The sequence below is a fragment of the Agelaius tricolor genome, unplaced genomic scaffold, assembly GCF_023055355.1.
Source record: "Agelaius tricolor isolate 1412-34295 unplaced genomic scaffold, bAgeTri1.0.p SCAF_1, whole genome shotgun sequence".
Lineage (NCBI taxonomy): Eukaryota > Metazoa > Chordata > Aves > Passeriformes > Icteridae > Agelaius > Agelaius tricolor.
In genome coordinates, this window is record NW_027269261.1 from 15173834 (window position 1) to 15197337 (window position 23504).

Here is a 23504-nt window from a genome sequence, read left to right on the forward strand (position 1 = left end):
TGGGGGAGCGGGGCCGGCGCCCGTCCCGCGCAGCCCCTCCTCACCCGCCTCCTCACCCTTCCTCTTTCCGCAGGGCCGAGGAAGAGGACGAGCATTTGGAGAGGACCCTCGAGCAAAACAAAGGCAAGATGGCCAAGAAGGAAGAGAAATGCGTTCTCCAGTGAGCGGCCTTCCTGCGGCGGCAGCGAAATCGCAGCACGGCTTTCTTACGTTCTTAAAATGCCGACATGAGACTGGGAAAAAAAAAAAAAAAAGAAAAAGATGTTTTGAAAAAAAATTAAACTTCCATTTTCTTAGGCCAGATCTAGGCTGCGCCGGGCCCCACTCCGTTGTTTTTTTGTTTTCCGTTCAAGCGAACTCGCGTTGTCCCATGATTTCCTTGTGGGCTCAGCTCTCCTTCCGAAAGCGTTGGACATAGAATCTCCGAGACCCCTGGCGTGCGGGCGATGCCGGAGATGGGCGGAAGGAGGAGAAGAAATAGTCTGTCCTGGTTTCTGGAGCTGGAGGAGGGCTGAGTTTTGAAATAAAAATGTTTTTGTCGTAATAGGATTAGAGAGGAGGATATAGGAAAAAAAAAAATCATTGGGAATGGTTTCATCTAGTCCTGCCATATGTAATACTTAATAAGCTACCTACATTTTATAGTTAGGTCAGATCCACCCCAGTTATTATTAAAAATGTGCTGTATTTACCAGTGGTTTATTACATCAGTTTTACATTTCCCCGGGAGTAGAGCCGAGCTGCTCTGGTTTACTCGGGGGACTTCTCCCCCAGAGCTGGCACAAATCCCTGGGAGCGGCTGCGGGCGGAGTGGGGCAGCCCAGGGCAGAGACCGGCCCGGCCCAGGACAGCGCGACACTTCCCACCCGCGTCCTCCCGCGGATGGACCGGACCGGACCGGACCTGCTCCGCGTTATTTATTGCGCCCGGCCGCGTTCCCCTCCGCACCCCGCCCCGTCCGTGTGCCCCCAAGCGTGTCCCGCGCTCGCATCGTCCCTTCGTGGAGCTCGTCTCGTTTATTTATTACAACACCGAGTCATATATAAAATTTTCAATAAAACCCGAATCTTTCTTACCGTAACAGCCGCTTTCCTCTTTACCTGCGAAATTCCCTTCACCCCTCCCGCCTTCGGTCGGCCAGGGAGGGGGCTCGGGGGGCGGGAAGGGCCCGATCCCGGCGGGAGGGGCAGCGGGACTCCGCGCCCCGGGCCGCCCCGGCCGCCGCCGCTTCGCCAACGCAACGAAACGCACCGCACGGAAAAGTTTTTCGTTTGATTTTAATAAAATGCAACTCGGGGAGGGGGAGGTAAAACTTTTCCCCGCGGGGCCGATGCCGCCCGCCAGCGGCGTGGGGGATGCGCGGCCAAAGCGCGGCCGCGGGCGCGCAAGGAGCGCAGCCGGGGGAGCGGAGCGGCCGAGGGAGCCCGGACCCCGCGGGGTCGCAACAGCGCCGGCGGCTCCAGGCGCGACCGCGGCCCGCTCCGCGCTGCGCGCTGCCGCTCTCGCCAAAAGGAGTCCCCCTTTGGGAGGAGGGAAGCGCCCGGGTTTGTGCGAGCGGCCGCCGGTGCCGCGGGATTTACCGGCCTGGGAAACCGGGGGCTGCCCCAGGGCCCGCAAGTGGATTTGGCCCCATGCGAAGTTTGGGAAGATGCGCGGAACACCCCAGCGCCGAGGAGGCTGGGGCAGCGGGCTCCACCGTGCTCTTCTGCCCTCCCGTAAAAATACAGGAGCTGAGGACGGCAGGAAACACATTCCGAGGGTTCCGCGGCTGCGGAGCGCGGCGGAGGCTCGGGAGGGGAGAGGGGCAAAGCCCGCGGCGCTGCCTGCCCGGCCGGGAGCTGCTGAGCCCCGGAGCTCAGTGGGACTGCCCTGGGGGCGAGGGGGGCCGCGGGCGAGCATCGTCTCCTCCTGGGGAGGCCGGTGTTTGCCTGGCTTTTACAGAGGAAAAAGTAACTCCGTCTCTGGGCTGAGGGCAAAATAAGTGTGTGTCCCCCGTGTTTCGCTCCCAGCCCGGCACAGGAGGCCCCCGGACCGAAATGCCCCTGCCCTTCGTCGCGCAGCCCGGCCCCTGCCCACCCGCGGCTCCCGCCCTGCCGCCGACCTTACCTGGGCACAGCGGGGAGGGCGCCGGCTCCGTCCGGCGGAGCGAGCGGGGGATCGGAGTGGCCGGGACCGTCACCTCGGGGGGGTGGCGAGCCCCGCACCCGCCCTGCCCGCAGCCCCCGGCCGAGCCTGCGGGGAGGCGCCCGCAATTGGGGATTGGGTGACGGCGGGAGCTGCGGGAGGCTCGGTGGGGCATGGATACCCCCTGGTGTGGGGGGGAAGCCTCGGGGGGGGCTGCTGCCCGCCAGGACCGGGGCTGCCCCGGCGGGGAAAAGTGATGGGAAGGCGGCGGGGGCCGGGGGAGCAGAGACCGAGCCAGGAACTGCCCCGTAGGACCGGGGCAAAACGGGGGAGAGGGGCTGGAAGGGGGGAGAACTGTCCCCGCAAACTCTTCCTCCTCCCTCCTCCTGCCTTTGCTTTTTTGTGAATGGGCCGCGGCGCCTTTGTTAGGGGGAAAAGTGCCCATGTCGCTGACTTTTGCGGGAGTGCGGAGGAGCTTGCTAACCTCCTTCGCTCTACTCATCGGCTCCCTCCCGCCCGGCTTAGACAGTTCTCTTCTCGCACAGGAAAAAGATTTGAAAAGAAGGGAAAAACCTCCAGCAATAACAAAATAAAATGGGGAGGAAAGTCTTCCCCCCCGGGAGACCGCGCTCCGATCGGGGCCGGCGGGCAGCGCCTTTGAACATTAGCTCGCTTTCAGCTCCACTGCAATTAGAGGGAGTTGATTTGGGGAGACCAACAAAAGCCGCGCACCGAAGCCTCTTCAGAGGTCCGGGGCCGCTCCGCCGCCTGCGCGGCCGCCGCGCCCCGACCCCGCCGCCCCGAGCCAAGAGCGGGGCCCCGCGGAGCGGCGCGGAGGGCCCGGTGTCACCTCGCCCCTGTCCCCGCCGCTCCCGGGCGGCCCCCGCCCGCTCCTCCCCGCGGCGCGTAGCAGCCCCTAAATTCGGGACACGGGAGGAAAGGTGCGGTCGCTGTAGTTTTATTGCGATTTTAAAGCACAAAGTTTGCGAGAGCCCGCGGGCATCGGGATGGGGGGGCCGCGACACCGCCTCCCCTCCCCAGGAGCGCCCTCCGTGCCGGCGAAGGCGGCGCCCGAAACTTTTCCTGCGGTCTCCCCGGGCGGCAGGGACGCGGAGGCCGGCGCGGAGCGGCGTGGGGGGCATCCCGAGGGAGGGGGCAGAGCTGCGCGGGCGCGGAGCGGCCCTCCCTCTTCCGCACTTCTCCAGCAATTCCCACCACCCGCCCTCTCTGCGGAGGTTGCGCGGGGCCCTGCGTGCCCGCCCCCTGCGCCCCTGGCTCCGCCGGCCGGCACTCCGCGGCGCCGGGCTCGGTGCGCGGGGGAGCGCGGAGCGGCGCGGGGCGGTGCGGAGGAGCCGTCGCCCCGCGCTGCCATTGCCCGGGCGGCTGTCAGTCAGGCGGGGAGCGGCCGGGGATTGGCGCCGGGCTGGTTACGCAGTTGCTTTGCGCGCACATACAAGGGTAGGGCCGGGGGTAGGTGATCAATCCTCATCAGGGCCGCGGCTCCATCGCCCCGACAGCGCGGGCCGCCGGCAAGGTAACGCGGGGTACCCCGACAAGTCGGGGGTGCGCGGCTCGGCTTCGGGCAGCGCCCCCCCGGCCCCCTCCCCAGCCCGCCTCTCACCTGCCTGCCCCCCTCGCTCCCTCCCTCCCTCCCTCCCTCCCTCCCCCGCCGCGCCCCCTCCGCGCCCCCCGCCCGCTCCGCCCCGCGCTGCCCCGCGCAGCCCCCGCCGCCGCCGTCGGGCGGGCGCTCAGTCGCTCCGCAGGTGGCCGCGCAGGTGAGGCGGGCGGGGGCGGCGGGCACCGCGCTCACCGACGGGGCGGGCGGCGGCGGCGCCGGGACGGAGCGTAGCGGGCCCGCGGCACCGTGGGCAGGGGTGGTGAGCACGGCTGGGCCGGGGCTGCCTCGGGATTTTTTTTCTTCCCTCTCTTCTCTTTTTCACTTTTATTTCCCTCCCCTTTCCCCGTTCTCTCCTCCCGGGACGGGCCCGCTCCGCCGCGTCCCCGACAAAGTTATGCAACGCCGGGTCCCTGCGCTACCACCCGCCCTGCGCCCGGCCCCGGCCTAGGGGGGCACCGGGAACCCCGCCCGGCACCCACGGCCCCGCGGGTCCCCCCCATTGCCCCGGCCGGGGGAGCCGTGTCGGAGAGCGGGGGCTGCCCCCGGGGTTCGACGGGGCCGCCCGGGGTCTCTCCGCTCCTTCCTCCGCTCCGCGTTTATCTGCGGCATTTTGCCCCAAGCCCGGGCGCTGCCGCGTCTCTCCCGTCGCGTCCCCCCCGCCGGAGCCCCCGGGCGGGCCCCGCCGCCGTCCCGTCCCGGCTGCCCGCGCTGTCGCCCGCTCGGCTGCCGGCGCGCTCTTTTTTCCTTTTCCCCTTTTTAACTCTTATCCATTTCTAATTAAAACGTCCCCGTCTGCTCGCTTTTAAATTAATTATACTTCCCTCCTCTGATACCTCCTTTTGATTCCTAATCCAATTATCTTTTTAAATAATTGCTTTATCTCTCCCGATCGCCGGGCACTGTTGCCTCTCGGCACTTGAGCGCGACTCGCCTTCGTTTAAAATAAAATAAAATAATAAAATTAACAATCGGAAGCCGCCCGCGCGGAGCCCCCGAGCCGGGTGGGCGCAGCCCCGCGGGAGCCCCGGGCAGGACTCGGGCGGCCGAAGCCTCACCCGCTTCTCTCCGCTCTCTCCCCAGGCGCTCCGGCCTCGCCTCTGCGCGGGGAAGAATTCCGCCTGTTTCTCGATCCTCGTTGTTATTTTGATTTTTTTTCCTCCTTCGTTTTTATTTTTCTCTCACTTCACCTGCTATCTCTCGAGGACCTCGTGGCGGTGACAGCAGGACTGAACGAAAAAACTCCTTTCACGCCGACTTTGAGCTCCGTTTTTAAATTGTCGTTGGCTTTAATTTTTTTTTTTTTTTTTTTTTTTTTTTTTTTTTTTTTTTTTTTTTGCCTCTTATTTGGGGATTTTTTCGGGGGCTCTTTTTGTCAGGTTTTTTTTTCCTTTCATTTCCCCCTTCCCCACCCCATACGTTCGGTTTGATTTTGATTTTTTTTTTCCTGCCGGACTTTGGAGGAAAACTGCCCGGCTTCTAGCATGATGTCTTACCTCAAACAGCCCCCTTACGGCATGAATGGGCTGGGGCTGACGGGCCCCGCCATGGACCTGCTGCATCCCTCCGTGGGGTATCCGGGTGAGTGCCGCGCACCGCGGCCCCCAGTCAGCGGAGGGGGAAACTTCCTTCCATCCGTGCGGGTTTGGAGGAGCTGGTGGGGCCGTACGGCTGAGGGTGGGTGGTGGGCTGGTTGTTTGCCTGCACCCCTGCCTGTGGACCTTGGGGTCCAGCTGAATTTCCCCCCTTCTCCCGGTGTGTCTTCGTTTTCCCAGGGATTTTTAAAGATAAAGTTTCAAATTGAGCAACAACCCAAAAAAAGTAATTAATTTCGGCACAACGAAATCTCCCCATAGCTCCCGCTGGAGCCAGGCCTGACCCTTGCCCAGCCCTGTGCCCCTCGCCCTGCCCTCAGCGGGACGGGCTCCAGCCGCCCTGGGTGTGCGGGGTCGCTGCCGCCCTTGGGGCGCGCCTCAGGCCCCTGTCCCGGGACACCGGGGCTCCCCCCGTGCCGGGGCGTGCGGGAGGTGCGCGGGGGCGCAGCGTGACCGGCGTGGTGCTGCTCATCCCGCAGCCACCCCGCGGAAGCAGCGGCGGGAGCGCACCACCTTCACCCGCTCGCAGCTGGACGTGCTGGAGGCGCTCTTTGCCAAGACCCGCTACCCGGACATCTTCATGCGGGAGGAGGTCGCCCTGAAGATCAACCTGCCCGAATCCCGAGTCCAGGTACCGGACCTGCGTGGGGGAATCCTGCACCACCGTGGGATGGGGCAGGCGCTGCTCAGACCGGCTGCTCCATCCACACTCATCCCTCTTTCCTTGGGACAGGGATGCGTGTGGGCTCCCATCTGCTTGTCTGTCCCACTGTGGGGACATTCAGCCAAAGAGGGAGCATTTATCTTTATTTTTTATTCTCTTGTATTAGTTTTATTTTTATTTATATTTTTCTGTCACCCTCCACCTGCTCCAGGGTATAGCACCCCTACCACCTGGGTGCTTCCCAGAGGTTATTCCCTTTGGGCACTGGTCACTGGATACCCAGGAGGGTGGGATATGCAGGCAGCATCCAACACAGGATCTGTCCCCTAAATCCATATTTTGTCACTGTGCCGGGGATATGCAGGAGTTGGGGCACCGCAGCCTTTGGTCCTGGCCATCCTTGGCTTTGGCAGGCCGTGGGGTGGCCGGGCTGCGGGCCAGGGGTGGGATTATATCTGGGGTGTGAGGGGTGCGCGGTGTTAGTGGATACTGGGAGAACTGGTGCCAAGGCGAGGGTGGCTGGGTGCTCGCAGCCCCTTCTGGGGCCGTCCGGGCCCCTGCTCAGCCCGCCACGCTCCTTTGCTCCCCTGCGCCCCGTTTTCTCCCTGCAGGTCTGGTTCAAGAACCGCCGCGCCAAGTGCCGGCAGCAGCAGCAGAGCGGCGGCGGGGCCAAGAGCCGTCCGGCCAAGAAGAAATCGTCGCCCGCTCGGGAGAGCTCGGGCTCGGAGAGCAGCGGGCAGTTCACGCCGCCGGCAGCGGCCTCCAGCTCCGCCTCGTCTTCCTCCTCCAGCTCGGCCTCCTCAGCCCCGGTGGGCGCCCCGGCCTCCCTCAGCACCCCGGCGTCATCCATCTGGAGCCCGGCTTCCATCTCTCCCGGCGCGGCGCCCGCGGGGGTGACGGTGCCCGAGCCGCTGCCGCCGGCCGCCGCCTCCTGCATGCAGCGGGCCGGCCCCGCCGCCTCGGCCGCCTCCGCCTCCTACCCCGTGTCCTACAGCCAGGGCGGGGGGTACGGCCAGGGCTACCCCGCGCCGCCCTCCTCGTCCTACTTCGGGGGCGTGGATTGCAGCTCCTACCTGGCGCCCATGCACTCCCACCACCACCCGCACCAGCTCAGCCCCATGGGGCCCTCCTCGGTGCCGGGCCACCACCACCACCACCCGCTGAGCCAGAGCTCGGGCCACCACCACCATCACCACCACCACCACCACCACCAAGGCTACGGCGGCACAGGGCTGCCCTTCAACTCCTCCGACTGCCTGGACTACAAGGAGCCCGCCGCTGCCGCCGCTGCTTCCTGGAAGCTCAACTTCAACTCCCCCGACTGCCTTGACTACAAGGACCAGGCGTCCTGGCGCTTCCAGGTCTTGTGAGGGACCGGTCACCATCCCCCCAAGCTGCCACTGACCCCTACCCGGGGGCTCCCCACCGCCTCCTGGGCAGGACTCTGGGCTCTTCCTCCTCCTCCTCCTCCTCCTCCCTCTTCGTTAGCAGTGGCGATGTCCTGGGGAGGTCCTGCCGCCCCCATCTCTACTGACTGATATTTATTTGCTTCCTGCACCACTCCACCAGGTTTATTATAATTATTATTTTTTTAAACGCAACAGAAGAGGAGTTTAAAAAAAAAAAAGAAAATTAAAAAGCCAAGCGTGTCCCCTGCTGCCCCCCGGGCAGAGGCGCAGGCTGGCTCCTGCCCTGCCAGTGCCCCCCAGCTTTGTGCGGGGACCCTCAGCCCCTGCGGGTGTGGAATTCCCGGCTCGCCAGTCCTGTGCAGCCTCTTGCCGCGGGGAGCGGCGGGAATGATGTAAATACTCGGTCCGTTCCAGTGACCACGATTATTTTTAGTTGATGCTGTTGGGTTGGCATTTATCTAGAGTCTAACATGGAACAGAACGTTAAAAAAAAAAAATCTTTTTAAATTTCGATTTTCTTCCCTAAAAACGAATCTTTCCCGGTCTCATGTCCTCCGTCCATCCTCGAGGGCTCCGCACAAGCTTGGCTGTGCCGTCCTGGGGCTGAGGGTGAGGGGGGCATGGAAGCAGCCACGGGAGGTGTCCAGAAGGGAGGCAAAGGGGGAGGGAGGAAAGGCTGCCCAGCTGCTCTGCAACCTGCAGACCAAAAAACCCCAAAACTTTTGGAAAAAAAAAATAAAAGGAAACAAACAAACAAAAAGCTGCAAAAAAAAGTTTTGGTTTATTTTTTGGGGGGAGGGTTGCAGGGATAAGCAGCTCTGGTTTGGGGCTGGGGAGGGGGGGCGCACGGCTTTTCGGAGTGTGTTTTTTGGTTTGGTTTTCGTTTTGGTTGTTTCGAGCCCCTTGTGTCGGTCGGTGCGTTGTGGCGGGTCGGGGCTGCAGCCCCGCGTTCCTGCCTCCCCCGCCTGGGCTGGCGCTTCCCGCAGCTTTGCCCCGCAGCGGGGACAGGGACAGTGTACGTGTGACTTTTGATGCCGTAACCCCTTCGACTGTAAGGCAACCCCCTCCTTTCTTCCCGCCCACCCCAATAAAATCTAAACTAATAAATGTAGTGGTGTCGTGTCCTCCTTCCTCCCTACTGCCTCCTCTTCCTCATAAAACTTCCCTGGGGGGAGTGAGGAGCAGGGAAATATTTCCTGGGGGGTCCCAACAGGTGGGGATGTGTGTGATGTGTCTGTGATGAGTTTGCGAGCGCTCTGAGGGGGGACCCACCGCCGCCTCTGCAGGTGCGGGCTGGGGTCCCACTCCCACGTTAATTGCCGCTTAATTGGTTACGGATTTATTGGTTCCCCGTGGTGCCGAAGGGACGCGCGACCGATGCCCGAAACTGCGATTTCTCCCCAGGGTCGGCGGCGCAGCCGCCAAACTCGGGACCCACGGGCGGGCCTGGGTGCCGGCGCGAGGGACACCCAGCCGGACCTCTGTCCCTCTGTCCCTCTGTCCCTCTGTCCCTCAGCGCGGGTTCAGCACCGGCGCTCCCAGCCCCGACTCCCGGCCGTGCCATCCTCAGCCGCTGCCGGCCGCGGTCCAGCCAAGGAAGACAGGGAGATGAATTTTTTTCTCGTGACAATCTCTCCCTCTTTTTTCCCCCCCAGAGCTTCGCTTCAGTTGTTGGAAGCTGCCTGTTGGTGCTGGGGCTGTTCCTGCTTGCACAGGACCGCGGATGCGTGGATCCGCGGGGTCACTGCTCCCCTGCTTGGGGCATTGATGCGCTGCTCGGGGAGCAGCCCCAAATCCCCGTCCTGCTCCCCGTGGTCCTGCAGTCGTGCTCAATGCACCTGGAAGTTCCGGGGCTGTGCCGTGTGTCCCCACCCCTGGTGTCCCCGGCAGCCCCGGGCAGTGGGACCGCAGTGGGGTGAGAGGCGCCGATGCTCCCCGGGGCTGCTTTGGGGAGGGTTTCACATCCCCCCTCCCGCACCACCTGCCCCCGCCTTCCCGCTCCAGCATCCCGGTGCAGAGCGAACGGGGCTGGCACTGCGATGCTGCGGCGGGAAAACAGCGGGATCAGCCCCAGGAGCCACCCGTGCCAGGGTCGTGGCCGTGGCAGAGCCCCGAGGCGGGGGTGGCCTCCCGCACCCATCGGGGCAACAGGGAGCTGTGGGAGGGCTCGAGGGACTGAGTCAATGTTAGGGGAGTTTTCTTTAAGTGGTTCTTTTCCTTATTGTCTCCTTCTGTGCATGTATATGGATAAAAGATATCTAAGTACTTTTAAAAAAGATATCTATACTTCTACTATAAAATAATTGTTCTCTTTTGCAATCACCAAAGTGTAGAGGCACTTTGAGTGAGGGCCACATGTGCTGGTGCATCGGTCCATGCATCCCCAAGCCCTTCCTTTTAAAGGGGAAAAAGTTTTCACAGCCCTCCTGGGGCTGGGGGAAAAAAAAAAATCTGTGCTGGGCACAAAATGAACCCGAGTTGCCCTCCCAAATTTAGCGAGCACTTGAGAGAGAAGATCCAGCAGGTGTACAACGCACAATCCCCCAGACACACTCCTCCTCTTTGAACAAAAATGATGCACACTTCATCATCCTTGTAAACTGTGTTCCACTATAACTCAGTAAGTGATGCTGAAAGACACAGCTGAAAGGGGAGCCTGAATTTTGGTTTTGGTGACGTGGTCCTAAACCTCTTCCTTCAGTGCTCCCCAGTGGGGCTGGGCCAGGGCTCTGCTCTGGGATGTTGGACTCCAAGGGATGCTTCTGTACTTCCACTTTCCCCCCCGATTTAGGCACCAGGAATGCCAGGTGCCACTGATCAGTGGTTCATCCAGCAACTCCCATGCTGCAGTCTGGGCTTTTTCCTGTCCCACTCACACAGACCTGGAGCATGGTGTTGAAGCTGGCTGCTGAGCACAGGTGGTTTTGGAGCACAAGAGGAGACCTGGTCAGATCACACCAAATCATGGCTGTGCCCTCAATGCTCGGCTCCATTTGTTTATATTTTTTTCCAGTTGGTGCCAGCAGGGTGGGCAAGACTTGACTTCCCAAGTGGGTGTTGGTGGGTGAGCACAGGCTGGGAAGGGTCATGCCTGGGTTTGGGGGGGGGCCCAGCACCCTCCCTATTTTGCAAACCTCTCCCACTGTGGGCTACCTCAAGGCTGGCACAGGCACTGCCACCCCGAGCATGAGTCACGGCAGGTAAGGTGGCACGGCGCCTGGTGCCCGGCTCCAGGGGCAGGCACCAGCAGGATTGCCAAGCTTTTTAGGGCAACCCGGTTCTGAGAGCTGCCTACTTGGCTCATGCCTCACCTCTCCAGCAAGAAGGCTGCTGGGTGCATGGCTACCATTATTATTTTTTTTTTTTAATAGAACTCGCACTTGCTGCTGGAGCTGCCGGGGCCGGGGCTGCGGCCGCAGAGCCGAGGGCTGGCTCAGCCCTGCAGCTCCTGCCCCTGCCCGAGTGCCAGCAGCTGCCTCTGCAGGAGTGCCTGCTCCAAAGGCACCCACCTGGGGCTTTCCTGCCAGCAACTGAAGGGCCAGGATTTGGGGTGAGCAGGAGGAGGGACACAGAGAGGAGAACATTCTCCAGCTTGGGCTGCCCTTAGCTTCTACGCTGGTGGTTCACAGACCTGGAATAATCCATGACCTATTTGCTGTTAGCAGAGCATTTGCTCTGGGTTGTGTCCCTGCTTTGCTGTTGAACCCCTGCATGTGGCAGGGAGCTGGGACAGGTGGTGATGGGAACAACCTTCGTGGGCCATGCAGAGGTGGGCAGAGGCTGGACAGGGTTGCTGCTGGCTGGGGTGAGCAAGTCCTTTTGGATACAGGAACTCAAGCCATTATGGCTGAGCATGACTTAAACTATTAAAGAATTATAACTAAAAATTCTGTTGTAAGTTTCAGAAGTTGTGCCCACTAACATGACTTATTACAGTTATTTTGTAGGCAGCCTTCCTGGCAGGGAGCAGAGAAAACAGGTGATTATAGCTGAATAAGGAACCACTGGTTTGTGGTTTTCCCTGTGCTGACCTCTGTGTTAGCCAGTCACTGCTAATTCTTACACTTTAAGCAGCAATTAATGCACATAAAATCCCGTGTTGGTTCCAAACCTGTTTTGATTTTGTCAGTGAAAAGTCTGCAGGTGAACCTCCCAGAGGAGGAAGCTGCTGTACCAGAGAGCTCTCCTTTCATGTTGCACTGCCAAGCACAAAATGCTGTGGGGAAGGAGGAGGGTGAAAATGGTCACAGGGATGAAGCCTAAAGGGAAACATCTGCCTATTTCCAGTTAAACCCCTATCCAACACTTTTTTTTTTTTTTCCTGGACAGACAGGACTTTTCCAAGAAAACCATGTGAGGATATTTTTTTATGAAAAACTGCAATTTTAGGAAACAGCATTCTGGACCTTATGTACATTTCTAGTATCACTTCCTGTATATTTTTAAGCTGAAATCCTCTTAGCATGCAAAGTAAATAGATTATGATATACTGAAGGATTAAGAATCACTGTCTGGTGTCAGATTAATCCCTCATATAGACCATCACTTGTACTGACAGAAATATGGCTGCAATTCAGCAAAATAGCTGTATGGCAGGGCCATGTGCTGCAGCTTCTTAGGCAGAACGAGCCCCTGTCACCGTGGTCCAGCGCTGTGCCATGTGTTCTCCAGAAATTCCACTTCAATCCGTGGGACATTTAAGGCATGCTCCTCTACAGCTCGGCCGTCACCACCTTGGCTCTGCGTGGGGAAGCGAGGCAGCAGCTGCTCTGTTCCAAAGCTCTCTTTATTTGTTTTTCCCTGTTGAGAGTACAAAACCCTGCGGGCTGCAGGCCCTTGGCTCCCTTCAAACCTCAAACCAAAGCGTCTCTTTTGAATACACGCGTGCAAAGGTGTAGATTGGGATGAAGTGCCAAAAGGGTGCAACCAAAATCACCCATCAGGCAGCAGAAGTTTGACTCACAAAGAAAGTGAGTGTAAATATATTAGAAAGAAAGAAAAAGAAAGTGAACTGTAAATATTTTATTTGGGTAAAAGCAGAATTTTTGTTAATGAAATTCTTCTAATGGCTTGTGGGTTTTGGTTTTTTATTTTTTTACATTGTGCCTTCATTTTCAGTCCACTGTACAGATTTGTTCACTGCATAAAACCAACTTCAAGAACCTTGCTGGCTTTGGGTTTCAACCACCCAGTGCTCCCCCAAAAGCTCAAGAATAACCCACACACGTGCCTATGACAGAGCACAAAACATCCGTGTCCCTACACTCTGCACTCCATCAGGTGGCTGGAGGAAGGACTCACGATGATGCTCGCCCCTCTTCACTTCCAGAAAAAGACAGAGAGGGTCCCCTTCTCAGTGCATTTTCTCTTTGTGGTTAGAGGAGGGAGATTAAAATCTGGACTCCAATGGAATGATGCTTAAGAGGCTCCGCATCTTTTTTTCAAGGCAAAATAATGGTTATTCAACTAAGATGATATATCTAGATATGAAAATTGAGAGCATTCTTTGAAAAATGCGGCTGACTGTGAAAGGCTGCTCTTTCACAGAGGTATCCTGAGTGAAGATCTTATCTGCTGGTATCTCAATAGGACGGTTTTCAGAGCCTTAAGTGGAAATTCAAATCTGCTTCCAAGCGAAGATTGTAAAAACATATAATGCATAGAGAATTACAGGCTTTTTCCTGAAAAGCTAATGGATTCATCCAAGAAACCCCACCAAATTTTTCTGCACCGAGTTTGTCCAGTAAATGAGGATCACCAATTACTCGCTTTTTTGACACCTTTGATGCAAATGTCACCAAGTTGCCTTCCACATGCAAACACAGGACACTTTCTGTGTGGACATAACAATATGAACTCAGAAATAATTTGGAGGTCTAAGAACAGGATATTTTCTAAGCTTGGTGTTTTGTCATCTGTCAGTGGTCAGACCCAGGGCTGGCTGGAAGTTTGCTGAAGGACTTCCCATGAACTTCAGCACCTTGGTGAGGTTTCGTCTTCTCTGCTTTGGCAGCTCAGTCACACCAGCCCAAAGTGCACAATTTGGAGAGATCCACTGTCTCCAGTCTCCTGTGGAGGAAAGACAGACAGGATCAAGCAGGCTGCAGGGAGAGGCACTGGGGGATGGAAACATAGGAATCAAAATACCACCCCAACCCAGGGAGAAGACACAATTGTAGACATTGTCCCACTTTGGCCTGGGGATGAAGGATGTAGCCCCAAAATGGTGAAGACTGGCTTATCATTCAAGGTAAGCCATTTCTCATCTGTTTTTAGCCCCTTCACACCCCTCTGACCCTGCTGTTCCTGGGAAAACCAGGGGCTGCAGCTCCAGGGATTGTGCATGGTGTCCCCTCGGATGTGAGGGGCTGGCAGCCAAGGCTCCACCTGCCTTTGAGACCCCTCACCTGGTGCTTGGGAACTTAGTGGCAAAAGGGAAACTTTAGGTTTTTGTTACCTTTTAATTAAGCTGGGTTAATGCCCACATGTGGCCAGCCAGGTTTTAAAGTGGGGATGGCATTTAGCATTCCTCACACAATGCAAATGAGTGATTTAAGCACAAATCCCCATCCTGCACTCTGTGTCTGTGCAGGGTGGAAGCCTGAGCCCTCCGGATTTTCAAAGGACTTGGAGATGGGGAGAATGTGTGCCACCAGCAGAGGTTATTTCATAACTCGGGCTAGGGCTAGCGTGCCTGTGAAATGCATGAAATGCTTTGCCTTGGAAAGAGATGCAGTCTAGTGAGTCATTGCTTTCTTTTGAATTACAGATGAGTAGCCAGCCCTTCATGATGCAAAGAAAAAAACTAGGTGTGGAGCTGGAAACAAAGGGAAACGTGTGTTTGTCCCGTCTCAGAGGGCACAACACACTGGCTGGCGTGGGAAGAGGGGGTGGGCTTGGCCCCAGGAGGTGGCTGTGTCAGGCTGTAGGAGCACTGGTGAGGGTGCACAGGACTCATGTGAGTGACTCCCTGGCTCCCTGACTTCAGGGAAGATTAAAAAAAAAAATCTCCTAACTCTTGAAGTTTCACAAGGAACCTTTACCAGAGCAGCAGCTCCATCTCATGGCATGTGCACTTCAGCACAGAGATAGAGATCTCCCTCCAAAACAGCATTTCCTCCATGACTTCCCTATTTAAGTATGGAGGGAGCAGTAAAAGTGCAATGGCTCCAAACAAGCCTCTATATGGACACTGAGCTTCCAGCCCATGGCTTGGCTCTTCCCTTGCAGAGAGATGGTGAGAGGTGGCCCTGACAAAATACAAGCCCTTGAAAACCCTCAGAGGTATTTTGAAGATGATTTGAAAGTGTCCCTGATGTCCCAGCTGAACCAGTGCTTGCATCCCAGACCCCCTCAGGTTATTCCAGTGTGGAAATGTGAAGCACAGCTTCACCACTGAGACTTCTGCTCAGTAAGGCACCTCTCCCTTCAGGGAGGTTATGAGGTGCCTTCCTTGGCAGCAGCCCTCATGGTGGGGCTGTGTGTATGTGCCTTGGGTTTTGGGTGGCTTCAAGCTTTCTGTGGGCTCTCTTTGCTCTCTGAATGACACCTGCTGGAGGCTTCAAAAAACATGGGTTTTTTTCCAGCAAAGCCCTGAGGAGCATCAGTGGCTGAAGGTAAGGAAGGGGTGGCTCTTTTGTCCCCAGAACTGTATCAGGGCCTTATGCAGAGGGGTTTCTGTGTGTGGTTGCTCTGGGACAAAGAGGGGCAGGTGAATGCAGGCTGGAAAAAGACCCCACAGCACGTGTGACCATGTAAGACTTCAAGGCTGTTTGGGTAGGTCCCTGTTGCTCAAGGTGCAAGGTCCAGAGTGCTTTAGGTGGGTATGTGACCTGGGTTTGTGATTTGTGATTTGTGCCTCTGTCTGGGGAGATGTGAACAAGAACCCAGCCCTGCAGACCTACCTACTTGCTTTTTTAAAAAATAAATACTTTTAAAAAATCCTATTTGCAAACCTCTCTGGTCACACTAAAGCAGACCTGGCGGTGTCGCGTGGGAAGCCTGTGATGTGGCACGAAGTTTGCAGAGGTGTTTAAAGTTAATCAAAGGCTGAAGAGTGGTAATGACTGGAATCCTCCTCTGATATCTGCACCTTTCTGCTGGAGCACCCCAGCAATAAAAGGTGCTGTGATAATTTGATGAGATCTGATTTTCACTGTGCAGGAAGAGGGCTGTCCAGGAACAGGGGCAGCCAGCACTGCAGTGCTGCTCCCTATGGTAAGGAGCTGCTGGTCCTCCAGAGAAGGAAAACATGAATATCCTGACAGGAGAGCATCTACTTGTGCCCTGGAGAGTTCAGATCGTGGGGTTTTCATGGTAATGATGTGGTCCCGCTCCGGCAGGCGAAGGGAGGAGTGGTATGGGAAGGCACACCCTGTAATTGAAAAGCCACTAAGTCATCTCAGACCTGCAGGGATGGCAGGATGGAGGCAGTGGTTTGCTCTGTCTCCACAGGTCTGAGGCAGAGCAGAGGATCTTTCTACTCTCCTGGAGTGGGAAATACAGAGACACCTCTTCCCCGCGCTGCTGTACTGCTCCCAGGAGGCTACGCTTTTTCTCCTGGGATTATTCCCAAGGGCATGATGAAGGTGGGAAAGGACAAGAGTGGGAGAGAGGAGAATAAATGAAGAAGCCCCAGGAAATTATTTTAAACACCTGTTTTATTCAGATGAAGACTGCCTGGTACCAGGCTGCAGGAATGACTAGGAGGAAGGACGTGCCTGTTGCTAGGATCCATAGGTACCACTGCTTTTCACTGGGAATGCCTTGTTTCCCTTGAATAGCACAACATAAAACCATTCTGGGTGATAGACAATCCACTGAGTGATAATAGATTAAAATTATCACCTGGTAGCCTTTAGGAGCCATTGGCTTCAGCATCTTAAATTGCCTGGTAGAAGATCACTCTTTGGTCCAGGATCAAGAGAGCCGTTGAGATTAACATTTTCCAAAGGGTCTTGTTTGTACCAAGGTAGGTGACCAAGGTGTTTGGAGCCTTGGTTTCACTGATCCAACTCTGGGTACTGCTACATGGAAACCCTGAACTAATCTACACAGTTGCTCAAGATTATCAAATCCCAGAATTACACAGAGCAGGAGGGGCCTCTGGGACCACCCTGCTCAGACCAGCAAGGCTGGGCTGGCTCTCAAGCAGCATGGTCCTACAGGCCACCCTAATCTCACCTCCAGGATGGAACATCAACACCAAATCCTGGCCACTCCAAATACTGAGGATGGGATGCTCACTTCTCACCTGCTTCAGCCCTATTGCCTGAGGAGCCATACCCACACAAGCCATGCACAGGGCAAGGAAAGCTGCAGGTTATCCTCATCCCTCCACCATTTGTCCTCATCCCCACCTTTGTGCTCAGTGGTGGGATCCTCTGGCCAGCCCAAAACCAGTCTGGCAAAGCCACCTAAGACTGCACTTGTCCTACTGCCAGCTGAGAAAACCTCAGCAGCCCTTGCCCACCATCACCCTCCCACCACTGGGCTGCAGGCAGGACACAGGTGACCTGTGTTGGTACTGAAGGGACACAAGGGACCCCCATGGTAGCACAGTCTTGCCTCTGAGCCACTACTAATGCTCTCCTCCAGAAAACAAATCTTGTTCAACAGCTTGAGCACTGCTTGGCTGTGTGACAGCCAGCTGCTCTGGCAGTCACTGGGAACAGTTTGTTGCACGATCTCCACAGTTTCAGGGAGGAGAAGCTTCCTCATAGCTGAGAGCAGCAGCGAGTGAGGAGCTCATGTGCTGTGATGCACCTACAGAAGGCAGGCCTGTGTCAGGTCCATCCCTGCCGAGGCCTCAGTGGCCACTCGTGCTGGGAACAGGTCACCCCTGGCTCCAGCCTTTCCCCAACAAACTGGCAAAGGAGGGCAAAGCAAATCCTCCAGCTCCCAGCTGCAGGGATCTTCCTGCAGAATTGCCTGTGCAAGAAGGGCCGGGTTTTGGGTGTGCTCCCCTGGGGTGGCACCAAGCCCAGTATTGTGCGAGCTCCGGCTGAAGCAATGCGGGAAGTGGAGTCAGGGGGACGCCAGCCTGGGAGGCAGCGGGGTGAAAGGGGGACCTCAGGAATGGGTTGTCCACCATGCAGCAGGCTGCTGGTGGTGTCCAGGGAAGAGCTGCTGCTGGTAGGTTAGGGATGGATTTGGGATGTGTTGGACTAAAGCCACAGGTCGGTCCAGCTAAAAGGGTCTGGTCTGATTTGCTGGGTGCTGGTTCCCGTGCTGGTACCCAGCTGCTGCAAGACTTCTGAATTTCCACATGCCATTAAAAGTCATTAAAAATGCTGATGGAAGTGTTTTCTTTATGGAAGCATAAAGTTAGTGTTACATGAATGGCTGTTCTTCTCCAAAAACCCTGGTGTGCACTAGAGGCTCCCCTTACCCTGCCAGCCATCTTCCTCTGCAGCCCAAAGCTGCTGCTTCCCTTCCCTGGGTCCAGAGCAGTTCAGATGGAAGTGCCCCATTTTCCTGTGCACAAGCAGCTCTGTGATGTGTGCTGAAATCAAAACACTACTCCCAGGTCACAGAAGTCACACTTTGACCCATCAGCTTTTAGCAACAGTGACCACTCAGTTGCAGTGACTTTCTGGAACCAAAGAATGCTTTAACCACTCCCCTGGGTAGGTCCTTAATGATGTGATGGCAAAGCTTTCTTCTGTGCATCATTCTCCTTATACAGCCTGAATGTTTGGGCTTTGTGGATTTCACTGTTATAGTCCAGAGATTTCAAATGAACTTCTCAGTTTATTAATTCAACTGCTTATGTGAAGGCAAGAACATCTTCCACAGAGCTTGGGGAAGGAACAGTTAACTGCTGGCTAACCCTGCTGCAAAGCCAGGAATCCCCCCAATGTCTCCAGACCATCACTGCTGCTGTGCTTTACTTCACTCTGGGTCCTGAGGCCACCAAAATCATTCAAAGGCCAACTGAGAGGTCCTGTGAGATGAGGATTTCCCTCTGGTGCGACCCTGACGTGGTGAACTCTGGCACCTGGGCCCCAGCCTGTGCCCATCCTCCACCCAGTGCAAATGCACAGGGGCCTGCAGGAAGCTGCAGAGGTGGGGCTGCTGTGTGTTCTTCCTCAGTGCTTCAGGACTGGTAGAACAGCTCTTAGAGCACAATTTTACTTGGCACAGGCTGGTTTTGTAATGAAATAAATAAATAAGTGCCATCCTGCTCTGCTGGAAGGTTGAAGTGTTTCTTTCAATTTTTTTTTTTTTTAATGATCTGTTTGCACTGAGGCCAAACACTGAATACTTTGGCCTCAAAAATAAAAGTTTAAACAGGAATTGTAATTGGGAGAAGGCTAAAACACAGGCACTCTTGTGCCTTCATTGGTGCTGCCATGAGTTATTTTATCATTTGTTTTATTTTATTTTAGTTCTTCCTGTAGTGTAGAACTGAGACAGTGTGTTTGTGCTGTGTGCTGCTGACTCACCAGCTCTGGAGAGAGGCTCACCCTATATCTGTGCTCTCTGCGCATCCCCACTGACTCCCAACCACCTGGGATCCCAAACAGGCCAGGAGGGAATGTCCCCGTGGCACATGAAGGACATGGGGGGTAGGGCAGGTTTCCCTTCTCCTCCTCTCCCCCCACAGTGAGTTTCCTGCAGGCTGGAAGCCTGAGCTGGTAGAGGGACAAGGCCTGGAGGCTGGCAGTGTGGGAAGGGATGGACCACCTCCACTGGCAGCACCTCACAGTTAAATCAGTTCAGAGTTACATGGAAAAATAGGGAAGCATCTCACCCCTTTTCCCTGCAATCTTCCTCTTGGAAGTGCCAAGCCAAGTGCTGGTTAGCTCGTGTAAGATAAACATGGCTGGAGGATGAGAGCTTCATGTGCTGTGCTCAACACAAAGCAGCAGGTGAAGCCCTACTCTAGCAGAACCATACAGGAGGATTTCTACCAATTCCAGCAAGAGCCCTGCAGGCAGACAGCTTGCATGGACAGGCTTGGGGAGTTTCAGGAAGCTTCAAAATAGAGTAAATAATAATAAGCAGAAATAAAATAATAAATCAGAAATGCGTTACCTGCTCTGAAGGAACGGCTTTCATATTTCCTTCAAGAAAAAAAAACAAACAAAAACACCCACCATGTTATTTACATTCCATTTAACTCACTGAAAAACCCAAACAAACAGAGGTATTACTTTCACTTTTTTGATAAAAAAGCTATTTTATATCCTGTTATTCAATGGATGAATTAAAATAGTTAATATATTGCATATACAAGTCTGTACTCGTAGGATATGTATATTCCCTCAAACACCACAACAAGTTAAAGCAGCCATGATTTTTGTGGATGAGGCAGTGTGGAGATGCAAGGCCAGCAGCACATCAGGGATCCCAGGTAGTCCTGAGCTGTTGCAGGACTGGGATGGGCAGGCTGGGACAATCGTGGCTGCAGCGTGCTGCTCTCCCTGTGATGGGGTAGCCCTGGGATGGTGGGGCTGCCTGCCTGAGTGCTCACCTCTGTCTTGGGAGGGCTGTGTGCTGCCAGCTTGCTGCAGGAGCTGCTTCAGGATGGGGCTTCATGTTACAGCTTGAGCTGAATTAACAGCTGCCAACATCAAAAAGAAGTCCTGCTGCAGGCAGTGTCCTTCTGCCCCTTGCTTGGTGCTGTCTGTGGTGTCTTCTAATCCCCACATAGGGCAGGTTGGTTCATGGGATGGACAAAAGCCCATGGGAGAGAAAACCAACAGCTTTTTTGTGTAAAGTTAATGTGCTGTCAGCTCCCTGCATGGTCCCAAGAATGTGGGTAGACGAAGGTGGCGAGGGGGCAGCAGGACTGACCTGCTGTGGCAGTGGCAAGTTCAGCTTCACTGCAAGCTGGAAGTGTATCTATAACTGGCTTGTTTGAAATAATCTCTTTCAGCTGTGGCTGTAGGAACCACCTGGCCTCCCCGTGGCTGGAGACTGGCTCTGTTCCTACCTACCTGTCTGTACAGTGACGGGACACCCGGACAGGGCAGGAGATAAAAATCCTCGTCTCACCCCTTGTGCAAACACTCTGACCTATCCCTGCCTGACTTCCTTCATGGGACAGCTCTTTAACCATGACCTTCTCGTGCTGGCCTGCTCCTCTGCTGGACTGCTGCACTCCCTGGGCTCTGCTGTGATGGGAATGCCAAGTGCTGCCAAAGCAAGGCAGCTGCCCTCGCTTCCTCCAGAGCGCCGCAGGAACCGTGCGTGCTGCTGCTGCTGCCCCAGCCATGGAAGCGGGCAGGCTCTGCGGCTGCTGCTGGCTCCTGCACAGAGTAACAGAGCCACAACAGCTGGGACTAACAAAGCCTGCCTGTCTGTGTTAAATCAGGGATACTGCTGCAAGATAAGGAGATTCAGGTGATTGGTTGACTTATTCTACCTTCCATGAGCCAGTAGCTGAGTCCTCCCGGATAGGAATACACAAACCGAGCTCATGCTGCAATGCCTTGTTTTTTCTCCTGGACCCAAATGAATGTTCAAGATATGAATTACCAATATTTTTAGCTTCATCCCCCTGTGCATATTTAAAAAAGGCTTGTTCACTTACCTTCCTGGCTGCTGGAAAAGGTTTTCTTGATCAGGGAGGTGGTGTGGCCACCCGCTCCAGGCTCAGTGTCCTCTGCTTGTCTGCGGCTGGTGGGTCTTGGAAAACAAAACAGAAGTGATAGAAGGGGAGGGAGCAATGCCTGCAGAGCTGGGGAGACAGTGTAGAGCAGAGTAAAGCTGTTCTGTTTGTTTTCTATCTTTTCAAGTGTACAGCAGCCTGTGTAATTTCCTGGCATAAAAGTGCAGCTCTTTTCCATCAGATGCCAGTAGGTTTGTTGACTGAGCGTCACTAGGATTGCTCATTTGGCCGTGCAGTTGCTCCAGCACTGTCCTGTCATTCAAAGACGAGGTATAAAGCTGGTGGTGTTTTGAGTAATTACAGTTTTGTTAAGCAGGACAGGCTGGGGACATGTAACACACATAGCAGGCACCAGGCACTGCTGGCAGCCCTGCACGGAGGAAGTTGGGCAGATGCCAGGAGAGGAGGATATCAGACTCAAAATACAGCACTGATTTTCTGAAATTTTTGTCTCTACGCCACTTTCATCACTGAAATCCAAGTTGTGAAGGAGGTGCAGGGAGGAAAGCATCAACTATGTCTTATGGAAGATGCAGATTAATTTGTTGGGGTTTTTTTTTGTTTTTTTTTGGGGGGGTTTTTTTTGGTTTTGCTAGTCTTGGTTTCTTCAGCCATCATTAATGTCTGCTTACACAGCCATGTGGAAAGGCAATCCATTCCCAGTGCAGTGGAACTGGAAACCTGGAGGCCTCATTGTGCCATCTTGGCTTGCTGACTCGCTGCTTGTCCTGCCATCCACAACCTGCCAGGCACCCGGTAAAGTCCAAGGGAGCATTGCTTTCATCAAGAACGACTCAAGTAGAGAAAATAAACTAAACATCCAATGCCAGGCCAACTAGGAACTCTTTTGGGAGGATTCTCATCATCTGGGTAGCTTTTCCTCCTCAGTGGATGTAGTCATGTTTGACTCAAGTAGTGTTTTACTCTAGGGTGGCTTTCAGCTATGACAGCAGTGTAGCTGTGAGAATAAAAATGTGAACGCTTTTGTGCAACAACCAATTTCTTCTCTGCCACAGTGCAAAATCTCATTTAGCTTTGATAATACAAATAATACATTCCAGACATAAAAAGCCCTTTATTACTGATGAGAACATAAATAATTAAAGAAAAAGCTGAGATTTTCCCCATGGTCTTGTCTTCCCACTACTAGCCAGAAGATAGCTATGCAAGCAGCTGGGCACATGTAAAGCAACTAAAAGCACCTCTCCTCATCAGCTTTCTCGAGACATTTTTAAGCTGCAGTAATGCAACTCTCCCATCACACTAAGCTTTATTGGTTCAGTATAAGAAACTAAGAAACTTCATTGGAGACCAGATTATGCTGGTTGCAAAAGCGGGGGGATTCTTCTGCTCTTCGACCCCATTATCTCCTCTGTAGTGTCTTGATCAGCTTTCTTACACACAGCCTTGGATTCTGCCAAGACCCGCAAATTGCTTTTTTGGCTGCCAAATTGCCATAACCCTTCTATTTTTATATTTTAAAAGAGCTTAAAACCCTGCATCCTCTTTGGATGTGTCTTTAAAATTGACCAGTACTGGGAGGATTTCATGTATATCCAAAGGCTTAGAAGAAGATGTTACCTCTACTGAGCTTCTAGTTTTACAGTCAACAGACATGAAAAGCCCAGCAGGGATAAAAGGAACTTAACCAGTTCAGTCTAATGCATATAAATCTACCTAAGAGCTCAAGGCACTGGAAGTACTCAATGCACTACATTTATCTAAGATACAGAAATGGGTCTTCAGCCCACATGCCACATGTCCCATTTTGATGCCAAGTTAATATGAATTAAGAGACTGAGATGAATAAACAAGGTCAGTCTGGGCTGGGCCAAGTTGAATCAATGTAAAATAATTGTCAGTATTTTCTGTCAGCAAGGCTGGTTTATCTTGGCTCAGGATTCTCAGTGCTATAGATTATAAAATGTTTTCAGTGGAACAGTTGGCAGATATTTTATTGATTTTTCTTTGTTTTGTGAATGCTGGAAAAATTTCCATTAAGTATACATGCCATTCATGTGATGAAGCCAAATTGCTTTTTCAAACTTTTCTTTCTTCAAGTGTGCTAATGCGTTAATACATTAGCAATCTAATTTAATCAAGAGGACCTTTGTGCGGAATCAAGAGGCCATGGAACACACCTTGATGCATCTTGAGCACTTGCGGGCTAAGAAGAGTTAATTTTGTATTTTCAAGGTGCAGTGTGCACACTGACTGATTAATTTGCCCCTCTGAATTCGGTAATGCACTATCTCAGTTTTACAGATGTAGAAATTGAGAGTGCAACTTTGCACAAAGCCATCTATATCTGCCTGCTCTTGCATTCTTGAGGCACATGAAGCTCCTGGGCTGAGCAGTGGCAAAGAATGAGAAGGAAGAGAAGAAAGAGAAGGAAGAGAGGGAAGGCTGCATCAGCCAGGCAGGAACAGCACCGGATCCAGCTGAGCTGCTGGATCCCACTTCTGACATGAATTTCCTC

General features: G+C 54.6%; 3 protein-coding genes across 20 annotated transcripts in view; 2 read left to right on the forward strand and 1 right to left on the reverse strand.

Annotated features, from left to right (window-relative positions):
• Positions 1-1081, forward strand: part of EHBP1 (EH domain binding protein 1) — a 204976-nt gene extending 203895 nt beyond the window's left edge. For all 12 annotated transcript variants that reach the window (XM_071424399.1, XM_071424450.1, XM_071424418.1 and 9 more), the window contains one exon: positions 74-1081. In XM_071424399.1, the coding sequence (XP_071280500.1) occupies positions 74-164 (91 nt within the window). In that variant the 3' untranslated portion in view covers positions 165-1081. The remainder of the gene's footprint in view (positions 1-73) is intronic.
• A 1906-nt stretch (positions 1082-2987) lies between these two features.
• On the forward strand, positions 2988-8479 carry OTX1 (orthodenticle homeobox 1). Its single transcript, XM_071424483.1, has 4 exons — positions 2988-3658; positions 4823-5320; positions 5814-5965; positions 6610-8479. Exons 2-4 carry the CDS (start codon positions 5224-5226, stop codon positions 7366-7368), a joined length of 1008 nt encoding a protein of 335 aa, XP_071280584.1. The 5' UTR covers positions 2988-3658; positions 4823-5223; the 3' UTR covers positions 7369-8479.
• Positions 8480-12414: 3935 nt separating this feature from the next.
• WDPCP (WD repeat containing planar cell polarity effector) overlaps positions 12415-23504 on the reverse strand; it is a 148169-nt gene continuing 137079 nt past the window's right edge. For 5 of the 7 annotated variants that reach the window (XM_071424525.1, XM_071424498.1, XM_071424508.1 and 2 more), the window contains 3 exons: positions 20948-21042; positions 19447-19475; positions 12415-13476 (listed from right to left, as the gene is read on the reverse strand). In XM_071424525.1, coding sequence (XP_071280626.1) covers positions 13426-13476; positions 19447-19475; positions 20948-21042 — 175 coding nt within the window. In that variant the 3' untranslated portion in view covers positions 12415-13425. Of the gene's footprint in view, positions 13477-19095; positions 19476-20947; positions 21043-23504 lie in introns of those variants that run through there. The other 2 variants (XR_011678834.1, XM_071424548.1) reach the window with 2 other exon arrangements.

What these genes read in the sequence shown, in the direction of transcription:
- OTX1 (XM_071424483.1), top strand. Translation starts at nt 5,224, where the DNA reads ATGATGTCTTACCTCAAACAGCCCCCTTACGGCATGAATGGGCTGGGG. An exon ending in TCCCTCCGTGGGGTATCCGG is followed by an intron (nt 5,321 to 5,813) that starts GTGAGTGCCGCG and finishes CTCATCCCGCAG; the next exon opens with CCACCCCGCGGAAGCAGCGG. An exon ending in TGCCCGAATCCCGAGTCCAG is followed by an intron (nt 5,966 to 6,609) that starts GTACCGGACCTG and finishes TTCTCCCTGCAG; the next exon opens with GTCTGGTTCAAGAACCGCCG.